Source organism: Vombatus ursinus, unplaced genomic scaffold, assembly GCF_900497805.2.
Source record: "Vombatus ursinus unplaced genomic scaffold, bare-nosed wombat genome assembly UNPS02012082.1, whole genome shotgun sequence".
Taxonomy (NCBI): domain Eukaryota; kingdom Metazoa; phylum Chordata; class Mammalia; order Diprotodontia; family Vombatidae; genus Vombatus; species Vombatus ursinus.
This window is the reverse complement of record NW_020951860.1, coordinates 3,417,244-3,443,258: the sequence shown is the minus strand read 5'-3', so window position 1 is coordinate 3,443,258 and position 26,015 is coordinate 3,417,244. Positions and strand designations below refer to the sequence as shown.

Sequence of the window (26,015 nt, the reverse complement as noted above, 5' to 3'; positions counted from 1 at the left end):
CACATGGGAGTGGGATGGCAGAGAACGAGCTCCCTTTGTCATGTCCTCTCCCTAGGTGCAGTGCTAACCCCAGACGTCTCCTTCCTGTATCCGGGCCTAGCCTCCTGTGTCACGTCCTCTCCCTCGGTGCAGCACTAACCCCAGACATCCCCTTCCGGTATCTGATCCTACAATCAATGACTAGTAGGTGGGCTGAGGAGGAGGGGCTAGGAAGGTATATAGGGGCGGTAGGGGTTGGAGCTCGTTCTCTTGCTACTGCTCTCTTGCTCTGGCTTTCCTGCTTGGCCTTGCTGTGATGGCCTCTGAATAAAGCTCGAGGCTTGTCTCTGTGTTTATCCGGGTGGGCTCCGAAGACTGGTAAGTATGATCCTGGCAGCCTGCTCATTATAGGAGGAGAGTGCACGGCACGACCGGCACAAGTGATTAACTCTGGTGTCTAACTCTGTATTTGGCAAAAATTGCTAAGAACACTTGAAACTCATATATAATCTATATCAAATTGCTTGCCTTCTCAAGGAGTGGGAAGAAGAAGAGAGGGAGAGTATTTGGAATCCAAAACTTTAAAAAACCCAAATATTAAAAATTTTTGTTTACATGTAATTGAGAAAAAAATAAAAATTAAATATAAAAAAAGAATACTTGAAACTAGTTTGGCAGAAATTAGGTTTATTTTTTTTCCTTTTTGGTGAGGCAATTGGGGTTAAGTGACTTGCCCAGGGTCCCACAGCTAGTGAGTGTTATCTATCTGAGGCCAGATTTGAACTCAGGTCCTCCTGACTTCAGGGCCAGTGCTCTATCCTAGCTGCCCTGCAGAAATTAAGTTTAGAACAATAGCTAGCACCATATGCCACAATAAGCTCCAAATGATTACATGATTTAAGTATAAATGGTAATAACATAAACAAAGCAGAGAAGAAAGGAAGGAGAAGATAACTATGGGTAGAAAAAGAGATTTTCATTAAACAAGGCCTAGAGAGGATTATAAAAGATAAAATGGATAATTTTGATTATATAAAATTGGAAAGCTTTTGTACAAACAAAAGCAATGCAGTTAGGATTAGAAGGAAAAGAATGAACTGGGGGAAAGTACCTTTGCAGCAAATTTATCTAATAAAGGTCTGATATCCAAAATATTTAGGGAATTGATATGAATATATAGAAACAAGAGCCATTTCTCAATTTATAAATGGTCAAAACAGACAGTTCTCTTGTAAAGAAATACAAGTTGCCAACAACCATATGAATAAATGCTTCAAATCGTTAATAAAGGGAAATATAAATTAAAACATCTCTGAGATTCTAATTCATACCCATCAGATTAGCAGAGATGAAAAAAAAAGAAAGATGCTAATTATTGGGGGGGTTGTGGGAAAATAGGCACACTAATATACTATTTGTGGAGTGGTGAATTGGTCCCACCATTCTGGTAAGCCATTTGTAACTATACCAAAAAAAGTCACTAAACTGTACATACGCTTTGACCCAGGATGAATGGACAACACCTTTAAAAAATACACAGAGGAGACCAAAAGGAAATTCAGAAGGGGACATAGACAAATAGGACAATCTTGTTACCATTGTGTTAAATTTAATATATACTTAAAAAAAAAACCCTATGTAATAGTAGTTTAGAGTTTCATATACAAACTTCTTGTTCTTTGTATGTTGAAATACTCATATTTGTTTATTTTCATGAGTTCATAATATAATAATTTCTTTTATGTTATGTTATAAACTTATGTTCATAACAACCCTATGTAATAAAGGATTTTTAAAATGCTGGTTAGAGGCTCTTTTTTTGGGAGGGGTAACCTAATAATTCTTATATTGTTACTCTAAACTCTATCTTGTAGTTCTACTAGTCTTTGCTTTTAAATTTTACAAGCATTTTCCCTGAGTTGTCCTTAGATCTTGTTTAGCTGAATGTTCAACAACTCCTGCCAATTTATCTTCTACTCTAAGAATTTTACATTCATTTGATTTGATTCAAATCCCACCCACAATGCTTTCAGCTGTTCACTTTTTATCATTATTTAGGTTTATTTATTATTTATGTTTAATTTTTCTCATGATAACTCTCTTGTTAGAGATAAATCCATCTCTTCAGTTTCAAGCCATAAACCCTAAACTCTGCCATTATTCCTGAATGGAGTTTGTCTGTGTACTCTCTTTGGCTCCATTCACTATCTTTGTAATATTTTGAACCAAAGTGTCCCTTCCTGGCTGCCCCTTCCCTTTGTGTGTTACCCCCTTTATTAGAAAGATATTAGGTCTTTGGTCCTAAAGGACTTTCCTTTTGTATTGGTATCTCCAGGGCTTGGAGATACTAATTTAGTAAAGATTTACTAAATGTTTTCCCATTTGCTCATTATTTATTCATTGATTCATTCATTGATTATTGTTTGATCAAACAGCCATGCTTAATTTTCATTCCAGTGATTTTTCATCATGAGGCAACTGATGACTCAGTGGCTAGAGTGGTGAGCCTAGATACAGGTTGACCTCTGTTCAAATCCAGTCTCAGATACTTACTAGCTATGTGATCGTGGGAAAGTTACTTAACCTCTGTTTGCCTTAATTTTTTCAACTGTAAAATGGAGTAATAAGAACACCTACCTTGCAGGGTTGTTGTGAGGATTAAATGAGATATTTGTAACAAGCACTTAGCATAGTGCCTGGCACATAGTAGGTACTATTAAATGTTTATTCCCTTCCTTGCCATCTCCTATGCTAAGGAAATCATTGGCTCAGATTTGATCCTGATGCTGCTGCTGCTACAGCCGCAGTGCCCTTCTGGAACCTTCCAATGCTCACAAGGTCACTTACTAAAGGAAAAGTAACACAAAATGAGAGAGGAAGGCAGTCATGGACTCCTATTATAAGGCTAGATAGTTAGTTGACAGTAAGGGTGGGGAGCATCAGCCCCTGGGGCCCTTGTGTAGAAAAGGGCTGTCTTCTATCTGGGATGGAACTCTATATTGTCACTTGGAGGGCTGAATCCAAAAGGCCCACCAGCCAGAAATTGTTTCGTCTTCTACCAGGTGTGGTACCCCACATCATTAGTTCTTCTGACTCAGTAGCCAATTAGGAGACTTTCAGCAGATAAGTGGCACATAGCAAGGAACCAGCCCTAATGTTCCCTACAATGGTTGACCAAAATGGTGGCTATACACGGTATAGAGAGGGGTGGAGGGAGAAGGGCCCTATTAAGTTTAACAAATTTTTATTGATATTTTGTTTTATATCATGTACAATTTCCGCTGATAGCCTTCCTTTATGACAGTCCTCCAGACCCATAACCTAAATGTTGTTTTTTACTCCCTACTATCTCTCATCCCCCAAAACCAAACCTGTAGTCAAGGCCTATCGATTTCATCTTTGTAACATCTCTTGAACATACCCTTCTCTCCTCTGATTCTGTTACCACCTGGTTTAAGCCCTCATCACCTACTCATTACCATCTGGACTGTTGTAATCTCCTGCTGATGGGTCTGCCAGGGTCTGCCTGCCTCAAGTCTCTCCTTACTCTAATCCATACTCTATTCAGCCACCAAATGATTTTCCTAAAGCATAAGTCTGACCATGTCAGGGGTGAGATGTTGGTCTCTACTTAGTTTCTGCCAAACTACTTTCCAAGTTTTCCCAACAGGTTTTGTAAGAGTGAGTTCTTGGCCCCAAAGCTTGGGTCTTTGGGTTTATCAAATGCTAAATTACTATGGTCACTTACTACTGTGTATTGTGTACCTAATCTATTCCACTGATCCACCACTTTATTTTTTAGCCAGTCCCAGATTATTTTGATGATTATCACTTTGTAAAACAATTTGAGATCTGGTATGGCTAAACCACCCAACTTCAAAACTTTTTTTCATTGATTCCCTTGATATTCTTGAACTTTTGTTCTTCCAAATGAATTTTGTTATTATTTTTTCTAGCTCTAAAAATAAATTTTGGTAGTTTGGCTTGTCACTGTATAATTTAGGTAGAATTGTCTTTTTCATTATATTGACTCAGCCTTCCCATTAGTAATTAACATTTTCTCAATTGTTTAGAGCTGACTATTTGTGTGGAAAGCGTTTTGTAAATATGTTCATGTAGTTCATACTTAAAGTCATTTCCCTCTCCCTCAGCACTGATTATTATGGGAGTAGAGTAAGGTGAAAGTGGAGCTGTGTCTTGGCAGGTAGACTCCCAAGTATTTTATATTGTTTAGAGTTATTTTAAATTGAATTTCTCTATCTCTTACTGCTGGACTTTGTTGGTAATATATAGAAATGCTAATGATTTATATGGGTTTATTTTATATCCTGCAACTTTTCTAAAGTTGTTAATTATTTCAACTAGTTTTTTAGTTGATTCTCTAGGATTCTCCAAGTATACCACTGATCATGGTTCTTTTTAATTGTCAATCTGACTTACACTGCTAGGCCTAGGTTGAGAAAATTCAATTCAATTTTAAAAATATTTATTTAGCATTTACTGTGTATAGGGCACTGTGCTAGGTACTAGGAAAATGACAGAGTTAAAATGAGATATACAGTAGCTTTTAAAAGAGACAGCCTCCATCTATTAGTTTCACTTCATCTTCCTTTTTTTAAAAAAAAGATTAAATAAAATTCAAGACCTTCCTCCCATTTTACGTTTTATCATGTCTACTTTGTAATCCACAGTAATTTTTTGGATAGGAAGGTGTTTACCAAAAGGATTGTGGACTTGATAGTAAGCACCCTCTTCCTATTTTCTAGAGTTTGGAGCCTTATTGTTCTAACACGTCGTTATAACTTTCTTGGAATTAGACTCAGCCACTATTTGGTTTTCAGAAGACCTTCCCCTCTCCTTCATTCCCCCTTTGAAGGCATCTATACTTGAAGTGAAACTGAATGTACTGAGTGAAGTGAAACTTCCTCACAGGAAGTGAAATGAGATGGTGAGCTCACTTTGATTCTGTTGAAGCAGCTGTTTGGGTGAGCAAGCTTGCAGTCTGCATTTTCTGGAGCTGCCTTGAGGTAACTGAGGTTCTGTGGGACCAGGTTCTGAGAAGAGCTAGTTAGAGCATGTAGGAGAATCTTTGTCAGTGGGGTATCCGGAGATTATATTACGGTCCCTGCCTCCAGGGATTTGTCGAGACAAGGACCTATGTAACATAAGGGTTTGAATGACACAGGCATAGGTGATTAGTTCCTTTTGTTAGTGTTTGTTTTAAAAAGTTTCATATTTAAAGTCATTTCCCTCTCCCCCAGTACAGATTATTAAGAGAGTAAAGTAAGGTGAAGACGGTGCTATGTGAAGATAGGCTATTTATCACTGTGTCCTCACACAGTAGGCAGAAAATGTTAAGATGTTAGGTTACTGAACAGAAAGAACTTTGTGGGGATGCTGCTGTATTTCTAGGGTTGGTGATATAGGGTTTGTTGGCATCCTGTGTAATATCACCAGGAGAAGCAGGCATAAGGCACCTAATGAGCATGGGGGACCCAAGAAAAAGTAGATCTGGAACCTAGGGACTCCTGTCCTCTTCTATCTCCTCTAAAGATTCTTGATCAAATACCTAAATAGCTTTTGGTGTCCTTCCAACATTAGATTTGGTAACATTCTAAGCCTAACTCATACCATCTCACCCCCTCCTTTCCTATTTTTATTGTTTCTTTAAAACTTCCATTTCATAAAAGGCTTATTGTTATTTTCATTCTTTATAACTCATCACCACCCTAAGTGGAAGGCTTACCCTCCACCTGCACTGTTTCATAGCTTATTTCATTGTTATTGTCTTGTACTTTCCCCATCTCACCCTTAGCTAATTACTTACAGGCCTGAGGGCTAATATTTCAATACTTCATCATGAACAAATATTTATTTGGTGCTCTAGGGCGACCACCACTTAACTGGGCAAATAGTAAGAGTTTTAATATTGTAACATGCTAATTTAAAATATAAGGTTTATGATGTTTTCCTCCCAGCAACTCTGAGAGGTAGAGGTGCAAATATTGTCCTAATTTAATAGGTGAGTAGACTAAATCTCAGAGTTTAAATAACTTATCTAGGGTCACAGAGCTCCTAAATAAGACATGAACATGAAAATATAGATAGCAATACTTTATCCTGACAGCATTTAATGAAATATATTGAATAGGTGCTAAATATATATGTAACACTGATTTTCTTGACTATCACTTCCTGAAGGTCAGGTGTGTTACATTTCTCCCCTCCCCCAGGGTTGTTTGAAATCTTAAGGTTCTTGGGAATATTTAGGATGTCTGCAAATGACTTCAGCCCCCACTGTGATGTTCCACCAAATGTAGGAAGGTCCTCTGCACCCTAGTCGTATTTAGCCACTAATAGATTAATTTCCGCGAAGAAATACTTTAGATACTTTGCTTTAAAAGGCATAATCACAAATATACACACTCCCAGAACATGTGGGGCTTAATCTTCTACCCTCTACCACATACTGCATTAGTTTCTGGGGAAGGGAAGCTGATTAGTTTCGCAACTATTTCAGTTTCTATAGAGCACAGTTCCGGTCCAAAACCTGCCTTGGGCTTAAGTTCAAGGCATCCTGGTTTTTCAGGGCTTCCCTGCTGGGCTGGATGAATTCCTGGGTAGAATCCTGGCTGTAAGATCACCATGGCTCAAACTCCTAGATTTGGTGGGGATTACCTTATGCACCTTAAATTGAGAAGGACAAAAGAAACAGAATGGAGACTGCAGACCCATTTCTTAGAGCTGGGGTAAAAGAGAGAGAGGGAGAGGAAGATATTTCCCCCATCCCCCATCCTGGTTCAGTTCATGGTATCTTGCTTTAGGGAAACTGATATTCACTCTCTGGATGCAGCAGGAAAGAGTATGTAAGAAAAGAGAGAGACTGTCTTAATTTGGCAGTTTTAAAAAATACAGCCTTTTCTTGCCATGTAGCAAGTTGAAGGAGACCACTCTCACGCATGTGGTAGGAGAATGCAGGATGTAGGGTACCTTCATGTTAGGGAATCTGGGCATACTCCAAGTCCCATTACATATAGTAATTGATGGATGGATTAGGGAACCTGAATCTCAGAAGGGTAAAGTGGCTCACCTAAGATGGGAGGATAAGAAAACTAAATCCCTGAGTTTTAGCAACATGGTATAATGGGAAAAACTCTGGAATAGAAGCCAGAAATCCTGGGTTCTGGTTCTGGTTTTACCACTTACTCACTGACCATGGGAAGTATGACCTTGGGGAAGTTACTTCACTTTTTTGACCCTGTTTCTTCATCTGTAAAATGAGAATTAATTGTATTTGCCCTTTTTCGAAAAGTTGTCACAAGAATCAAATGAAATGATCAACAAAACACTTAATAGGCTATAAAGTAGTATGCATATACAACATTATGATTGTAGGGTCCAGTGAATTGGATGACTGTTCTCAAACTACTACTAATTGTTCTTTTTTATTCTTCAATCCAATTTAACTGCACTCCCTTAGCTATTTCATTTTCAGCTGATTGATTTCTTACCTTTTAAATCACCAGGTTGATTTCAAATAATTTTGATTTACCCACAGTGGGTATTCACCCAAATCTTTCTTCTTTTTTTAGGTGTCCCTATGTTGCTGACTGGCCAGATTAAATGGTTAGCCGTGCTGCTAGCCACAATGGTCTTTTCTCTCTGCTTAGCCCTTCCCTTAGATGATTACCGGAAAGCTCTTATAAGGACAGAAGAGATGTTGCAAATTGGGGGGGAGCTGTTGTTAACAGAACAAGAAGAGCTGGCCAATGAGAAACTAATGGCCCTCAAAAATGCAGAGATTACACAGGCAATGAAAAAAAATCAATTTCCACCTAGCATGCACTTCTTCCGGGCCAAGAAGCTTATTGAAGAAAGTAAGGTGTTCTGTGTCTTAAAGAAGATGCCAAAAGGTAGGGAGGGGCCTTTATGTAGGGGTAGGGTAAACTTATCTAGGTGTTAAGCTTATGAAGAGATGGGAAACCCAATTATCTGAAGAACCTGAAGTTAAAACTATTGCTTTGGAACTCTTTTCTCTATTACCACTTCTGAATGGGACATAACTTTATTTTTCTTGTTTTTTTTTTGTATTTTTTTCTTTTGCAACATAGCTAATATGGAAATATGTTTTGCATGACTTCACATGTATAATCGATATCATATTGCTTGCCTTCTCAATGGATGAGGGAGGGGCAAGAGATAGGGAGAGAATATGGAACTCAAAATATTAAAAAAGAATGCTAAAATTTTTTACATGTCATTGGGAAACATTTATTGAAATAAAAACAAGAAAAAAAAAAGAAAAGGATAGGACACAATGGGGAACTATATCACTAAATTTCCCTGTTCCCTGTGTTTTTTCTCATAGACCTAAAAAAAGTAGGCTGAGGATGGTAATCAGTAATGCCACACTGGAAGCCAAAAGCCCTGCCTTTAAGAAGATTCCACTGAACAATGCTGTTGGAGCCTCAGAAGTATGAGGCTACAGCTGAGATCTTTGGACCCAGATGAACTTCTAGGTTAAAGTGGGCTGGAAAAATGTCTGGCCAAACAAGTTTCCTGGGACAGACTGCCACTATTATTCCTTTTTTATCTCGTGAAAATATGCCTCAAAGGCAGAGCCATTCTCTCACTTAAGCCCTAAACTAGGGCTTTCTGAGTGATGAGGAAGGCAGGCACCTTAGGAAGTGATGCTCTGGGAGCTGGAGCAAAGGGAGTTGTGTTCAATGGTCTGGGGCTTCCCAAAACACAGGGAAGATGCTCCAAAGCTCAACTTGGTCAGTTGCTTGGAAAGCAAGTATAGCTCACTGGCATTCCTTCCTGGACTAGACAAAGTAGGTTTTAGGAGACTCTAGACAGAAAAAAAAAACAACCCAGGACTTGAAAGATTAGTTAAGGGTCTAGAGCTTAAGCCAGAAATTTCCATTAAGTTTGGATACAAGGAAATTTGGCCAGAATGACAATTTCTATGCATGAGCAACATGATTATCTACTCTTCACTTAGGTGAGATATTACCTATGGTAGGTGTGGGGAACCTGTGGCCTTGAGGCCACATGTGGCCCTCTAGGCCCTCAGGTGTGGCCTTACATGCTCAAGTGTGACCCTTTGACTGAATCTAAACTTCACAGAACAAATCCCCTTAATAAAAGAATTTGTTCTGTAAAACTTGGACCCAGTCAAAAGACCATACCCAAGGACCTAGAAGGTCACATGTGGCCTGTAGGCTGCAGGTTCCCCATCCCTGACCAATGTCCTCTAATCTGTAGTTCTGTCCCCTCTCTTAGGAGCTGCTTTACACCTCCACGACTTTGGCATCTTGAGTGTTGACTGGTTGGTGAGGAATGTCACCTACAGACCCCACTGCCATCTCTGTTTCACTCCAAGTGGCAACCTGAAGTTCAGATTTGCTGACCCTGCCCCTCCAACCCCAAAGCCAGAGGGCTGCTCTGAGTGGATTTTGCTAGAGAAGTATAGAAAGCAGCTGCAAAATGTCACTGAGTTTGACAACAGGTGAGTTGTCTGACATTTATATAGAGCTTTCAGGTTTACAAAGTGAGGTAAACATAACAAGATGTATTATTATACTTGTTTTGTAGATAAAGAAATTGAGATTCAAAAAGATTGTGATCTGCTGAATATTCCATAACTAGTAAGGATCTAAGGTCAGATGCTTCTCAGCTTTAGAGCTGAGTTTAGTTAACTAGTTAAAAGACATTCATTTAGGGCCTAGTGTGTAGAGAACATGGTACATCTAATGTATCTTGTTTAAAGATATTTCCCTACATGAAAACCTGTAAGATCAAGCTCTTCTAGTGCATTTAAAACATGATTTGAAAATCAAAATAAAATTGTAGTCATTGGGCTAGATATTTAATCCAATTTGATTTATGAATAAGATAATTTTTCAGGAACATGTTTACAGCATAAAGTGAGTTATCCATATATGTTTTGTGAAAGGATGCAAAAGAAATTATTTCAGTCTTAAGGTACTTATAATATAGCATATTTTCACAAACCTTCCATAGAACATTATAATGCAACTCTCCATTACAGTCAAAATAACTTGTAAAATAATGAGTAAAATGCCTAAGAGTCCTGAGGGGATGTGAAATGAGAAAGAACAGAATATAAGACACCAAATTTCCCTGGTTAGAGGGAAACCTCTGCTTCTTTTGATTCTGAGTCTTTCAGACATTTCTGAGAATTCTGGGAAATAAGTTCCTAGGAAGGGAAACCATGACTCCTCCCTCACTCAACTCTGCCTTCCCCTTACTGGAAAGATAAATTCCTCTGGGCCCATGCAAGAGACATGTAGGTATGGATCTGATGACGTTGCACAATTTCACAAGGAAATTCACAAGCCTCCTTACCCGAAGCTTCAACCTGGCATGACTCCCTTTTGCTTCATGACAGCTTGCTGAGAAACTTCACCCTGGTGCTGGAGGACCCTGAGATAGCATACTCAGATCAAGCCGTCATCTGGGCAAGGTTTGAAAACATCTTTATTGCTGTTAGTGGCCTGGTCCATTATGCACCAGTGTTTAGAGAGTATTTCGCTAGAGGTCTGGAGGAGTTCTATGAGGACAATGTGCAGTACTTGGAGCTAAGAGCCACACTCTACCCGGTAAGTTTGCCTGCTTGCTCTCAGTTCTCATCTCTCTCCTGGTCTGCTCTTTCTACATGCTTGGTTCTCAAGTTTCCCCTTGGAATCTTCATCAGCTCCTTGTTCTGCTTCCTAAACTTAAGAATTGGGTGAAGGACTCTTGGATCTAACTTCTAGGTCCAGCAAAATTGTGAAACAGATGGCATTTCTCTTCATTGTCCTACTTCTCCTTTCAGAACCACTTTCTTCCTTGGTGACTCTTCTCCTTCCTGTTCCTCGGACCTACAGCCCTCTTATACTTTCTTTGCTGCCCAGAGTCTTTCACTGGGAGCCTGGACAAGCCTTATGCTCTAGAGACCTTTCCTTGCTGCCAAGGTAGATTTCCACTGTTCTTCTTCCTTTGAACCATGAAATGTATTAGGTGACAGCTAGATAATCTGATGAACTAAATTGTATCAGTGTGTTAATGGGTCCTGATGAATCACAGGAAACATTTATATTTTTACATGGGTCTTCTCAAGGATTAGTGTCTTAATCCTATTTGTAATCTGATATGGAATGGTAAGTGAGGAGACATGGCGGTGGGGAAAAGATGGGAATTGAAAACCGGACTTCAAATAGGGTAAGGGTAATTATTGCTTAGAATGGAAGTGGCAAACCTTACCTAAGAACCATACTCCCTGGAAATTAGAATGGGCCATAGACAAATCAATAATTGCATGAAAAAATAAGAAATATATTTAAAAGATTGAAAAGGAAAACAGAGGAAAATATAAGGTATGTAGTAGCAGATACAATTGAACTGGAATGCATGTCAAGGAGAAATAATGTAAGAATCACTGGGCTACCTGAAAATTATGACCAAAGAAAAAGCCTAGGTATCATATTTCATGAAATTATAAATGAAAACTGCTCAAACCTGTTAGTGGTGGTGGTATTGTTCAATTGTTTCGGTCGTATCCAACTCTTTGTGATCCTATTCGTGGTTTTCTTGGCAAAGATACTGGAGTGGTTTGTCATTTCCTTCTCCAGAACATTTTAGAGGTGAAGAACTGAGGCAAACAGGGTTAAGTGATTCGCCCAGGGTCACACAGCTAGCAAATGTCTGAGGACAGATTTTTAACTCATGAGGATGAATCTTCCTGACTCCAAGCTAAGCACTTGAACCACCGTACCACTTATCTACCCCTAACTTCTGTTAGTCCCGGAAGTCAAAATGAAAATGGAAAGGATCCATTGGTTGCTTCCTGTAAAATTCCAAAATGAAAAATCTCAGAAATGTCATGGCCTAACTATAGAGCTTTGAGGTCAAAGAAAAATAAAATACTGCAAGCATACATTCAGAGAAGGTTCAAATACTACGGGGCCATAGTGAAGATCACACAAGACTTTGAAGATACCACTAAAAAGAAGAGATCTTAGATTATAGATCTTAGGATTCCAAAAGGCAAAAGATAAGTTTACAACCTAGAATAACTTATCCTACATAGTCCTATAGGGGATAATGGATCTGTAATGAAATAGAAGACTTCCAAACATTCTTAATTAAAATATCAGAGCTGAGTAGAAACTTTGAAATACAAACATGGGAGTAAAATGAAAACTAGGAAGATTAGGTCATTTGAACACTTGGAATGGGTTATAGGATTATGAAATGTTTACATTTTAATAGAGGGAAAAGAAACAAGTGTCCCTTTAGAACCCTAATGTCTTCAAGAGTGACAGAAAGTCATAAATAAGATAAAAAAGTTGGCCTGAGGAAATTTGTGTTAAGTAAAAATTTTCAATCATTACAGGTTCTTTTTTTCCCTCTTTAGGTTTTAACAGGTCCTTAATTTTAGCTTTTATTTTATCTAAGCTGGGTTTAGGGATGAAGTTATTTCTTAGAATTGCTCTGCCTTAGTTTGCATTGATTATTGTGTTACTTGGAACTGAGAGTGCCATTAACAAAAAATAGCATGAAGCCCTAATCTACACCAGCTAAGTATGTCTCCAGTTTTGTTTTGATGTATTACTGGCATATAATGAGACAATATCTTCAGTCCATTTAATGTACACTAGTCATCAGTGTCATCCTCACTGAAATATTTCCAGCTCATGAGTTATTGGTATTTCTTTTTTTTTAATTTTTAAATTCATTTTGAACTTATGTACAAAAAGACACATACAAAAAAGAACATTTCCATGTACACCAGCACAACATAAAAGGAAGATTCAATATAAAATGATGAATTTCTATTTCACACTGTTTACTTTTTTAAAACTATGTAATAAATATTACTCATCATTTTCAAAGCTACTGTGCTTTTCTGTTCTTCCTTCGTTTTTGTTTTTATTTAGTATTTTATTTTCCCCAGAGAGTTTTTTTTATCCCATTCTATTCCCCTCCTCTCTGTTGAGTTCCAAATTCTCTCCCTCTTGCCCCTCCATCATCCATTGAGAAGGCAAGCAATATATCACTTATACATATGAAGTTATGGAATACATATTTTCATATTATCTGTGTTGTAAAAAAAAATAAAAATCAAGAACCATGAAGAAAGTGAAAAAAGTATGCTTCAGTCTATACTTAGGGTTCATCAGTTCTCTTTCTGAAGATGGATAGCATTTTTCATCATAGGTCATATGGAATTGTCTTGAATCTTTGTCTTGAACAGAGTAGCTAAGTCTTTCATAGCTGATCATCCTTACAATATTGCTGTCACTATGTACAATGTTCTACTCGTTCTGCTTACTTCACTGTGCATCAGTTCGTGTAAGTCTTTCCAGGTTTTTCTGAAAGCGTCCTGCCCATCATTTCGTATAGCACAATAGCATTCCATCACAATCTACCACAATTTATTCAGCCATTCCTCAATTTCCAATTCTTAGCCACCACAAAAGACCTACTATATACATTTTTGTACATATAGGTCATTTTCCTTTTCTTTGATCTCTTTGAGATACAGACCTCAAAGTGATATTTCAGGGTTAAAGACTGTGCACAGTTTTATAGTCTGTTGGGCATAGTTCCAAATTGTTCTCCAGAAGGGTTGAACTACTTTATAACTCCACAAGTAGTGCATTAGTGTCCCTATTTTCCCATGGAGCAGCCTTTCAAATGATTGTTAATGATTTGTAATTCTTCTTTTGAGAAATATTTGTTCATATCTCTGACCACTCATCTATTGGGGAAACCTAGTTCTTTTAAATTCCAGGCCAGTAATCTGATATTGGCATGGCAATGCCAACATAGTTGGAGTGGTCATTTCAGCTAGCCAAGTGGAATTTTCTTTTTTTTTAATTTTTAAAATTTTTTTAGGCAATTGGGGTTAAGTGACTTGCCCAGGGTCACACAGCTAGTCAAGTGTCAAGTGTTTGGTCTGAGGCCAGATTTGAACTCAGGTCCTCCTGACTTCAGGGCCCCTGCTCTATCCACTGCGCCACCTAGCTGCCCCTCCAAGTGGAATTTTCAATTTTATATCTGAGTTTAGAAGAAAAGTGGGCCATGGAAATTGCATCATAACATTTATATAATGCTTTAAGATTTGCCAAGCATTTTCCTCAACAACAACCCCGTAAGTTAGAGAGTAGAGATATTCCCATTTTATGTTTGAGAAACAGGTTTATAGTGGTAAAGTGGTTATATAGTAAATAGTGTTGGATGCTAAATTTAAAACTAGGTCTCGGACTCCTGGTCTTCCTCTCTGACACTTTAACCCCTAAGACTCTAGCCATCATAGGGTATACTCTTTATGACTCCAAACTTTCTCATTATATCTTCTTAGACCTCTTATCAATATCTCCTCATTTCTCAGCTGTTGCACTACTTTGGAACTTCTCTGTCTTCTCCATTAGGCCCCAAGAACTTCATTATTGGAATAACCTCATCATCTTGTAAGATCTCATCAACCTTGGTACTGCATCTTATCACTCTCCTCTGCCTCTCTGAAAGGTGGGCCATGAACGACAAACCTCCATTTAAGTAGAGTACTCAGCTCAGACAGCTCATTTCTCACCTGCCTGGACTACCTTGGGATTTCTCTGATTGACTTTTCCACCAAGTCCCCTAGCTGGGTACCTTTTCATCTTTCCCTCCTCCCCCTTTCAGCTTCCTATTGTGGTTTTATCTTTACCCATTAGATTGTAAGCTCTGTGAGGGCAGGGACTATCTTTTTTGCCTCCCATTTTTGTATCCCCAGCACTTAGCACAGTACCTGGCACATAGTAGCTGCTTAATAAATGTTGACTGATTGATTATGAACTTGAAGGGCCCTCTCCAGTCTGACATCAAAGATCCCGTAAGAATGGCTTAGTTTTTCATAGACCTCCACAAAGAAATCTGATATCTAGCTCAGATTTTGCTGGGTGGGAAGATGGGGAAGATTTGAAGGGAATGGAGAGGAGAGAAGACCTTTCTGGCTACAGTTGCCTCTGTGGAGGAGGTAGCTTTTGTCCTGGGCTTTAGTAACACAATAAGAAGCTGAGTTGCAAAGGGAAGTTTCATCTACATCTGTTGGGGCCTTTAATTGCCTACACCAGTCAGGAAAGGAAGCTCTGTTTTTAGTTGTAAATGTGTCGATAGTTCTCTTCCGGAGCTCTGGGCACAGACATTGCTAGGGATCTTTGTGAGGGGCCCAGGCCCAGAAGGAATGACCAAATCCTAAAATATCCAGATTCCTCTCAGCTAATTAGTTGTCTTCAAAGGCTTGATGAAGGAGCTGAGAGGATGGATTATGAACCACTTTAGTGTGACTGAATTATAGCCCCTACATAATGCAAAAACCAAAAACCACTGCATTTCCTCTTTCACCTCTACCAATTCATTTTTTTATCAGCTATTTCTCCAAAAAATGCTTCCCTAGCAGGCACTGTAGATGGAAAAGGAGTCACATCACAGGAGAGATGAGAGAAATTCAAATGTGTACATTATAAAGCCTGGAAAAAAGTACATGTATGGTATAGGGCAAAGAGAATTGGGTTTAGGGTCAGAGGAACTGGATTTGACTCCTAGCTGTGTTATTTGCATTCTTTGTATAATTCTGTAATCTTCATATGTGGCCTTAGGCAAGTCACTGTACTTCAGTTTCCCCCTACATTGTACCTCAGTGTAAAATGAGGAGACTGGATTAGATCAGGAGTTTTTAACCTCTTTTGTGTCATGGACCATTTGTCATAATGTTTTTTTTTTTTAATAATTGAAAGAAATGCTAATTTTCAGTTAGAGGTTATGGAAAATAAGGATGTAATTTTTTTTTCCCACTCATGTTCATGGACCCCAAGTAGTGCAGCTGAGTGAGAAATCTATGGACCTCTTGGAGCAGGGTCACCTCTCCTTAGTTATTATTCATGTATGAATTAATAATTTAATAAAACATTTAATAAAATACTTATATTTATTGCTCATGTTCATAGTCTATAAGGCACTTTCCTCATGACATCCCTTTGGTGGGGAAGGTAATCAAACATAAATGTTCTTATTTTGCTGATAAAGAAACAGAGGCTCAGGGAAGTTATCAAAAATAAGAACACTGGAAAAAGATCTTCTGGGTCAACTGGGTCAATCACCTTATTTACAGATGACAAAGACCTGAGACCACAAAAGATTAAGTGACTTACTAAAATCATGCAGTGAATAAATGACAAACTCAGAATTTAAACCCAGGTCTTCCCAATTCAAAACACTAAGCTGTCTGTTTAGGTCTAAACTTTTTTAGGGTCTCCTCTGTCTCTAAAACTGAAAACAGGATCGTAGATTTAGAGTTGGAAGGGATATTAGAGGCCATCTAGTTCAGTGCTTCTTAAATTGTGGGTCATGATTCCACAGGGGGTCACCTAACTGAATGTGGAGGTTGCGAAAAATTTGACAACAGTAAAATGTTTCAGAATATGCAACGACCAAAAATTAATTCAAAATCAAACGCATACTCTATTTAAGGTGTTTTCTGGCAGCACTTTCCCATGTTGCATCGAGTGATTTCACTGCAGCCATGGTTCTGAACACACAGCATGTGCACTTTGCACTGCACATACCATTGTGCCACGCAACACCAATGAATGGCTGGCAGAAACATCTCCACTCAGATTCGAAACCATTTTATGTTATATAAATTGCAGTGCTTTTACTGCACATACAAAGTTTTCTGCTCTTACAGAAACATAATAGTTTGTGGGATTATAATAATAATAATAATAATTATATTAGAATAATAGAATTATGGAAATAATATGGAATATATGGAATAATAGAATTATGGAATAGAATTGTGGAAAATAAAGAGGGGTCGCTAGGTGGCACAATGGATAGAGCACCGACCCTGAAGTCAGGAGGACCTGAGTTCAAATTCAGCCTCAGACCAAACACTTGACACTTACTAGCTGTGTGACCTTGGGCAAGTCTCTTAACCCCAATTGCCTAAAAAAAAAAAGAGTGAAAATAAAGACTTTTAATATTTTTCTACCATCATTTGTCAGCATTTAAATATCAAACTAGCATATCTTTGGATTGTATTGTGTTAGAATGTTTGATTTTTAAAATTGCTGTTATCTCCTTCTTTTACAGAAATATAAGTGTTTAATTATAGCGAGTAAAGACAAAAACCCTTTAGTAATTTTTCTCTACCATCTCCTCTGTATGTGTATGTAAGTGTGAACATAAATTTTTTAAATTAAGCACAAATGTAATTCCATGAACTAAAGCTAGTATTTGTTTGAGAAATTATTATTAATATTTATTTATATTTTAGGACAAAAATATTTTTTGGTTATGGATAAGTGGCTAAATTTAGACAGAAGAGGTAAAAATACTGATAACAATGTGGCAGAGTGTTTGCTACCAGGTTGTAGTACTAAATTGACAAGTAAAATAAAATATGTGGGATCATTTTTGCAATGTGGATTTACTTCTAATAATGATGATGGTGTGGAAAAACATTTTTGCTCAATTTGTAATGAAGTGTTGGCTTCAGAGAGCATGAAATCAGCCAAATGAAAATGACATCTTAATGCCAAGCATGCGATGTACTGCAATAAACCAAAGGAATATTTTGAATGACTTTTAAAATCTTCAAATAAAGAAAAATAATGTTTTGAGAAATTTACTATAAATGAAAAGTATTTATTTGCATCTTATGAAACTTCTTATTTAATTGCAAAAGCAAAAAAGCCCTACACAGAGATCTCGTATTACCTACTGTTATTAAAATGTCAGAAATAGTACATGGGAAAAAAGTATGGGGATGAAATTCATAAAATTCCTTTACTGAATGATACTGTTTCCAAAAGAATTTCTGAAATTATTAATGACCTATTCCAGCAGCTTATTACCAGGCATAACAGCAGCACAAACTAGATGAAATAACTGATATTTCTAACATGTCACAGTTGTTACTTTATATAAGATATGTTTATGAAGGAAGCATACATGAGGAGTTACTGTGATGTGGCCTTTTAGAAGGACACACAAAAGGGGAAGATATATATCTTAAAGTCGATGAATTTTTCACAAATGAAGGTTTACAGTGGAAAAATTGTGTTGGAGTCTGTACAGACAGTGCTGAAGCAATGATGGGCAAGAATGTTGGATTTGTAGCAAAAGTTAAAGATGGTGGCAATGAACATATCACTTTTATTCACTGCATGATCCATCAGGAGGCACTCATAGACAAAAAAAAAAATATCACCAGAGTTAGATGTTGTGCTTCGTGATGCTATCAAAACCATTAACTTCATTAAAAGCCAAGCCCTTAACAGTTGTTTGTTTTCAAACCTTTGGAAAGACTTGGACTCTGATTACAAAAGCTTATTACTCCATGCAGAGGTGAGGTGGCTCTCAAGAGGTGAAGTTTAAACATTATTGAAATTGAAAGATGAAGTTGTCATATTCTTGACTGAGCAGAAATCCAATTTTGTTAATTTTTTATAATGACTTATGGTTTTCAAAACTGTTATTTGTCAGATTTTTTAAAAAAACTTAATGACTTAAACATGTTGCTTCAAGGAAAAGATTCTAACATATTTATCTTAAAACATAAAATTGGAAGTTTTACTAAAAAAGTTAACATATGGAAGAATAGAGTGGAAAATGGTTCTTTAGAAATGTTTACAGCCACAGATGATTTTGTAATTGAAAATAACCTTCCCAAAGATTTAATTGTAGGAGTTATAATTGATAATCTGGAGTGCCTGGAGACAGTTTCAGAAATACTTCCCTTCAAATTTTGATTCTAAAGAACTAAATTGAGTTCATAAACCATACTCAATTGAAATAAAAAAAATTAGTCATCTGCCATCAAAAGTTCAAGAAGAATTTTCCAAGTTATCAAGCAACACAAGTTTAAAACTTGAGTTTCCAAAAAAATTGTTAAATGAATTTTGGTTTGGGGTTAGGACAGAATTTCCAACAATTTCTGAAATAGCCCTAAACATATGTCTGCCATTTTGTACTACATATTTATGCAAAGCAGCATTTTCAGCATTGATGATTATAAAATCAAAATATCGATAAACTCTGAAAAATGTTGAAGATGCTCTATGTCCTTCAGTATCTAATATTCTGCCAAGATCTAATTCTTTATCTAAAAATAAACAAGCACATCCATCTCATTAGTATGCAAATTTGCTTTCATCTTTAATAAATGGTAAAATGATATGTATACCAAAGAATTGTTTTAAAATAAATATATGATTTATTATCAGTAAATGTTTGATTTGTATGCCTATTTTATATATCTGTATACCCAGGGTCATGTAAAAATTTCTTGGGCAAAAAGGTGGTCAAGAGTGGAAAAAGTGTCAGAAGCCCTGATCTAGTTCACCCTTCTCATTTAGAGAGGTTAGGTGACTTGTCTAAAATCACACAGCTCAAAAAATGGAAAAGTCAGGATCTGAACCCAGTGCCCTTTCTGTTGTACCATGATTTTTCTCTTCAATGATTCAATAGACAATAAAATGTTGTTAATAACTATTTATTTAAATAATGCAGCCTGGAAACTGTTACTCTGTCAAAAACAAATTTCTTAATGATCTTCATCTAAATTAGAAAGAGCAATGCGAAGGGTAGAGTTTCCCCTGTTTGTTGAAAGTCTTTTTTCAATAAAAGTATTCCAAGTATCTTTCCTTGTAATTTCATAGTAGTTATGAGACAAAGGCAAAATTATTCCATCAAGATTAAGTAAGGATACAGAGTCTATGCTAGAGCTTTTGATTCAGTTAAATAACATAATAGTCAATTAAAATGTCGGTGCCCCCCGAAGAACAATTTTCTTTTAGGAAAAGGCTTTTAGACCTTCAATCTGTTCAAAAGTGGAGAAAGAGACACTGTTCTTAATTGGACGCCCTTGTTCTGTCACTCGGCTGCAGGTGGTGCAGTGGATGGAGTGCCAGGCCTGGAGTTAGGAAGACTCATCTTTGTGAGTTCAAATCTGGCCTCAGACACTTACTAGCTGTGTGACCCTGGGAAAGTCACTTACCCCTGTTTGCCTCAGTTTCCTCCTCTGTACAACAAGCTGGAGAAGCAAACAGCAAAGCACTCCGGTACCTTTGCCAAGAAAACCCCAAATGGGGTCATGAAGAGTTGGACATGACTTGAAGCGACTCAACAACAACAAAGTCCTGTCACCACCATAATTTATCTTCAGGGAGTTAGGAATTTATCCCTGAACTTTGATTTAGTTTTCCATTAGAAACTGGTGAGGCCTTTGATAAAGATGTTACAAAAGGATTTCAGGCTTGGACAATGCCATAATATTATATCTTAATATTTTATGACACAATTTAGGCCCATGTGTGTATGTTGCTATAGCTCTCCAAAGAATTTTTAATTACATTTTAATTTTTTTTTTAGTCAATGAAAATTCCTTTTATATCCCTCCTATCTTCTTCTCAATACCCTCTCCAACTGAGAAAGAAAGAAAAACAAAATTCTTGTTCTAAACATGTCATATTCAAGCAAAGCAAATTCCCCCATTGGCCTTGTTACTCTGAATCCATCATGTCTCTATAAGGAGGTGGGTAGCATGTTTAATCAGGAGTCTTCTGAAATCATGGTAGGTCATTGCATTGGTCAGAGTCGTAAAGTCTTTCAGAGCTATCTTTACAATATTGTTATTGTATAAATCATTCTCCTGGTTCTGCTCACTTCATTTGGCATCAGTTCATACAAATTTTCCCAGGTTTCTCTGAAACTATTCCCTTCATCATTTCTTATAGTAAAATAGCATTCCATCACATTTGTTACCATAACTTGGCTAGCCATTCCCCAATTGATGGGCACACCCTCAGTTTCCATTCTTTGCTGCTGGAAAAAAGAGCTACTAAAAATATTTTTGTACATATGGATTCTTTTGCTTTTCTTTTTATCTCTTTGAGGATATAGGCCTAATGTTAATTATGGGGTTGAAAGACACAGTTCAATAATTTTGGGGGCATAGTTCCAAATTGCTTTCTAGAATGGCTAGACCAGTTTATAATTCCACCAACAGTGCATTAGTATACCTGTTTTCTCACAGCCCCTCCAGCATTTGGCATATGCCTTTTTTGTCAGCTTTGCCAAAGAATATGAGATAGACCTTCAGAATTGTTTTAATTCGCCACTCTATTAATGAAAGAGCATTTTTCACATGGTTATTGATAATTTGGATTTTTCCTCTGAAAAATGTCTGTTCATCTCTTTTGATCATTTATCAACTGAAGAATGACTCTTATTCTAATAAATTTGAAATCAGTTCTATATGTCTCTGAAATTAAATCTTTATCAGAAAAACTTGCTGCACAGACTTTCCCCCCACTTATATGGTTCTCTTCTAATTTTAGTTGCATTAGTTTTTGTTTGTGCAAAAACTTTAAAATGTTATGTGATAAAAATTTTCTGTTTTACCTCCTGTGATCCTCTCTATTGTTTGGTCATGAACTTTCCTCTACTCCATAGATCTAACAGGTGATTTCTTCCTTGCTCCTCTAATTTATTTATTTATTTAAAAAAAAGTTTTACTCATATGTTTTGTTTTTACATTACAAATATTTACAGATTACCCTCTCTCTATGAGAGGTCTCTTGTAGCAAAGTAAAATGATTCACCAAAAACAACTGATATGTTGACCTCATCTGCAAGCATTTTCAGATCTGTTGTACCTTCTCACATCTCTATTTTTAAAAATGGCCAGAATTCTATTTTCTCTCCCTCCCAGCCCCCAAATCAATTGGGAAAAAAAATTTCCTTGTAACAAATATATATAGTTAAGGAAAACAAACTCCCTCAATGTTTGTATGCAAATATACATATATTTATGAGATATGTGTGTATATTATATACACATATATTCATTTATGTGTATATATAATGTGTCTGTGTGTATGTATATGTAAAAACAAATTTTGACGTTCATTTTTTAAACTTTGAGCCCCAAATTCTCTCCCTTCCTCCCTTTCCACCCCTCTCCCTCATCGAGAAGGCAAGTAATTTGATATAGGTTATACACGTGTAATCATGCAAAACATGTCCATAATAGTCATGTTATGAAAGAAATATGTATATATATAAACAAATGAATGAATGCACATACACATTTCTGTCCTCTAAATCCATTACTTCTCTTCCATTGATAGTATGTTTTATCATCAGTTCCCTAGAATCATGAATGGTCATTGCATTGCTCATAGTTCTGACGACTTTCAAAGTTGTTTATTTTTAATGTTGTTATTATATAAATTGTTCTCCTGGTTCTTGTTTAATTCTTCATCAGTTTATAAAAGTCTTCAAAATTGGTTTTTTATAATATTGATGTTACACAGCATTTCCCAAAAGTCTTAGTGCAGTTTAAAGCTATGTTGTTGTCGTCTGGCAGTTGTTCGGTCTTTTTTGACTCTGTGACCCCGTGGATCATAGCATGCCAATACTGTCCATGGTTTTTCTTGGCAAAGATACTGGAGTGGTTTGCCATTTCTTTCTTTAGTGGATTAAGGCAAATAGAAGTTAAGTGACTTGCCCAAGGTCACAAAGCTGGTAAGTAAGTGTCTGAAGCTGACTTTGAATTGAAGTCTTCCTGACTCCAGGCCCAGCTCTCTTTCCACTGAGCCATCTAGCTGCCTCATTTTAAGCTATGCATTAAGACTTTGGGGACACCTTGTAGTATAAATTATATTTCTGGTTCTGCTTACTTCACTCTGCTTCAGTTCATGTAAGTCTTTCCAAGTCTTTTTGACTTCATCTATTTCTTCATTTCTTATAGCAGAATAGTACTTCATCACATTCAAATGCTGTCAGCCATTCTTCAATTGCTGGGCATCCTGTAGTTTTCCGTTTTTGCCACTACAAAGAGCTGCTATAAATATTTTTGTACATGGGACCTTTTTCCACTTTCTTTGATCTCTTTTGGGCATAGGCCTGGTAGTGGTATAGCTGGGTCAAAAGGCATGCAGTGTTTGTTAATTTTTTGTGTATAATTCTAAACTGCTTTCCTGAATGGTTTTATCTATAACTCAGATTCACCATCAGTGCATCAATGTGCCTATTTTCCCACAGTGTGTACAGCATTTATAATTTTCCTTTTTTCTTAATTTTGACACTCTAATGGATGAGAAATATAATCTCAGAATAGCTTTAATTTGCATTTATTTAATTAGTAGTGATTTGGAGCATTTTTTCATATGTCTATAGATAGTCTGGGTTTCTTTGCTTGAGAATTGCCTGTTCATATGCTTATGAATTGGGGAATGGCTCTTTTTCTTATAAATTTGAATAATTTCTTTCTGTGTCTTATAAATGAAACTTTTCTCAGAGACATTTGCTGCAATTTTTTCTCCAGTTAATTGTTTTTGTTTCAATCTTAGTTTTATTTGCAAAAACGTTTTAATTTTATGTAATCAAAATTACCTATTTTATCTTTTATGATCCTTTTTGTTCCTTGTTTGGTTATAAATTTCATCCAATTCCAGATTCAACTGATAATTATTTGCCATGTTTATCTAATTTTCTTATGATATGACCTTTTATATCTAGGTTATGTACCCATTTGGAGCTTATCTTTGTATATGGTATGAGGTACTAGTCTAAATCTAATTTCTTTCATATTGCTATCTAATTTTCCTAGCAGTTTTTATCAGATGGTGAGTCATTATTCAAGCAGCTGGGGTCTTTGTGTTTTATCAAATACTATTAAATACATTTGCTTCAGTATGTTGTATACCTCATCAGTTCCACTGTAAGCACTATTTTTTAACCAGTACCAAATGTATCAAATGAGACAAGTTTAAAGCACTTAGCACAGTGCTTTAGTAAGCACTATATAATATAAAATAAAGTAATAAGCACTATATAAATGTTAGCTACTATTATGTCATTTTTGTTATTATTTGTTACCAAATTATTTTTTATAATTACTACTTTGTAGTATAGTTTGAGGTCTGTTAAGCCCCCTTCATCCCCATTTCTTTTCATTATTTCTGTTGTTATTCTTGACTTTTTTTCCTCCATCTGAATTTCATTGTTATTTTTTCTAGTTCTATAAAGTAATCCTTTGGTAATTTGATTAAGTAAATGCACTGAATAAGTAAATTAATTTAGGAAGTATCATTATTATATTGGCTCCTCATTCTCTTGAGAAATTAATGAATAAGAAATTAACTATCAAGACTATGAATGTGAATGGGATTAACTCATCCAGAAAATGGAAAAGGTTAGCAGAATGGACTAGAAAGCAAAATCCAACAATTTTTTACAAGGAAATATGAAGTGAAAATACGAAATTTGATAATATAAGGACTTTGAAATATGAAGATTCACCCAGAGCTAAATTAAGGGATTGAAGATATGTATTATCTTATAACTTTTCTTAATGAAAAAGAGAAAGAATAAGTCAATGAATTGGTAATCTAAAAATACTAGGTAATTATAAAATTAAAAACCCCAAGTAAGCACTAGAAATCCTGATAATTAAAGAAAAAATTAACAGAACTAAAAACAAAAACCCTATTGAATTTATAAATAAAACTGGAATCTGATTTAAAAAATAGACAAATCATTAGCTAATTTGATTTATTTTGAGAGAAGAAAACAAAATTACCAGTATCAAAAATGAAAAAAGAATTAATAAGAAGAAATAAAATGTATTATTAGAAATAATTTTGTTAACTGTATACAGATAACTATAAATCACACAATCTAAATGAAATAAATATGTACAAAAATGTAAAATACCCAAATTAATATAACAAGAAATAGAAATTTTAAGCAACTCGGTTTCAGAGGAAGAAATTTAACAAGCCATAAATGACTTTCTTAAGAAAGAAAGCTCTAGGACCAGAAGGATTAACAAATGAATTCTATTAAGTATTCAAAGAACAATTACTTCTGATATTATATAAATTGTTCGCAAAAAATAAGCAAAAGAAGAGATTTTACCAAATTCCTTGTGTGACACAATTCTGGTCTTTGCATAAACTAGGAAGAGTCAAAACAGGAAAAATACAATTATAACCACTATCCCTAATGAATATGGATGCAGAGATTTTAAATAAAATTTCAGCAAAGAAGATAAAACAACATGTCAAAAGACTATACATTATGAACAGATTATATTTATACATGAATTCAGGGTTGCTTTACTATTAGGAAAACTACAAAGTTAGTTAACCATATTAGTAACAAAATAAGTAAAAATCATATTCTTATATCAGTAGATCCAGAAAAGGCTTTTGACAAAATATAACACTAATTTTTGTTAAAAACACTAGACAGCAAGAATAAATGGACCTTTCCTTAAAATGATAACCAATATATTTTTTAAAACCAAGAGTTACCATTTTATGTGATGAAAATAAACTAGAATCCTTTTCATCAAATTCAGGAATGAAAAAGAATGTAAAAAAGGATTGCCACCACTTCTGTTTTTACATAGTATCAGAAATGTTCACTGTAATGATAAAAAAGAAGAAGTTGAGGGAAAAGCAATAAGTAAAAAAAGAAACAAAATTAAAATTTTTTAGGTTAAGAACCCTAAAGAGTCGACTTAAAATTAATTGAAACAATAATATCAGTAAACTTGTAGGATATTAAATAAATTAACACAAATGATCAAACCTTCTATGCAATATAAATAAAACCCAGTAGAAAGAACTATTCCATTTCTAAGAGAAGTTCCATTTGAAATTACTATAGAATATAAAAGTACTTAGGAGTTTACTTTCCAAGATACACAAAATAACTATATAAATATAACTGTAGACATAAATAGAAGTCCTAATTTTATAATTTTTTTATGATGTACCCTTTATCTCTAAGTATTTGGAGATTATCTTGGTAAATAGTGTCAGATATTTGTCTTTACCTAATTTCTGCAAGACAACTTTCCAGTTTTTCCAATAGCTTTTTATTGATTATTGATTTTTTTTTACCCAAATGGCTAGCTTCTTTGGGTCTATCTAATATTAGGTTGCTATACTTATCTGCTTCTATAT

At 35.8% G+C, this 26,015-nt stretch overlaps 1 protein-coding gene across 2 annotated transcripts in view; it reads left to right on the top strand.

Moving 5' to 3' along the window:
* Positions 1 to 26,015, top strand: part of ADA2 (adenosine deaminase 2) — an 81,199-nt gene that overhangs the window by 36,212 nt on the left and 18,972 nt on the right. The window contains exons 1-4 of one of the 2 annotated variants that reach the window (XM_027857338.1): positions 4,920 to 5,006; positions 7,572 to 7,892; positions 9,265 to 9,490; positions 10,394 to 10,604. In XM_027857338.1, the coding sequence (XP_027713139.1) occupies positions 7,580 to 7,892; positions 9,265 to 9,490; positions 10,394 to 10,604 (750 nt within the window). In that variant the 5' untranslated portion in view covers positions 4,920 to 5,006; positions 7,572 to 7,579. Of the gene's footprint in view, positions 1 to 4,919; positions 5,007 to 7,571; positions 7,893 to 9,264; positions 9,491 to 10,393; positions 10,605 to 26,015 lie in introns of those variants that run through there. The other variant, XM_027857339.1, reaches the window with a different exon arrangement.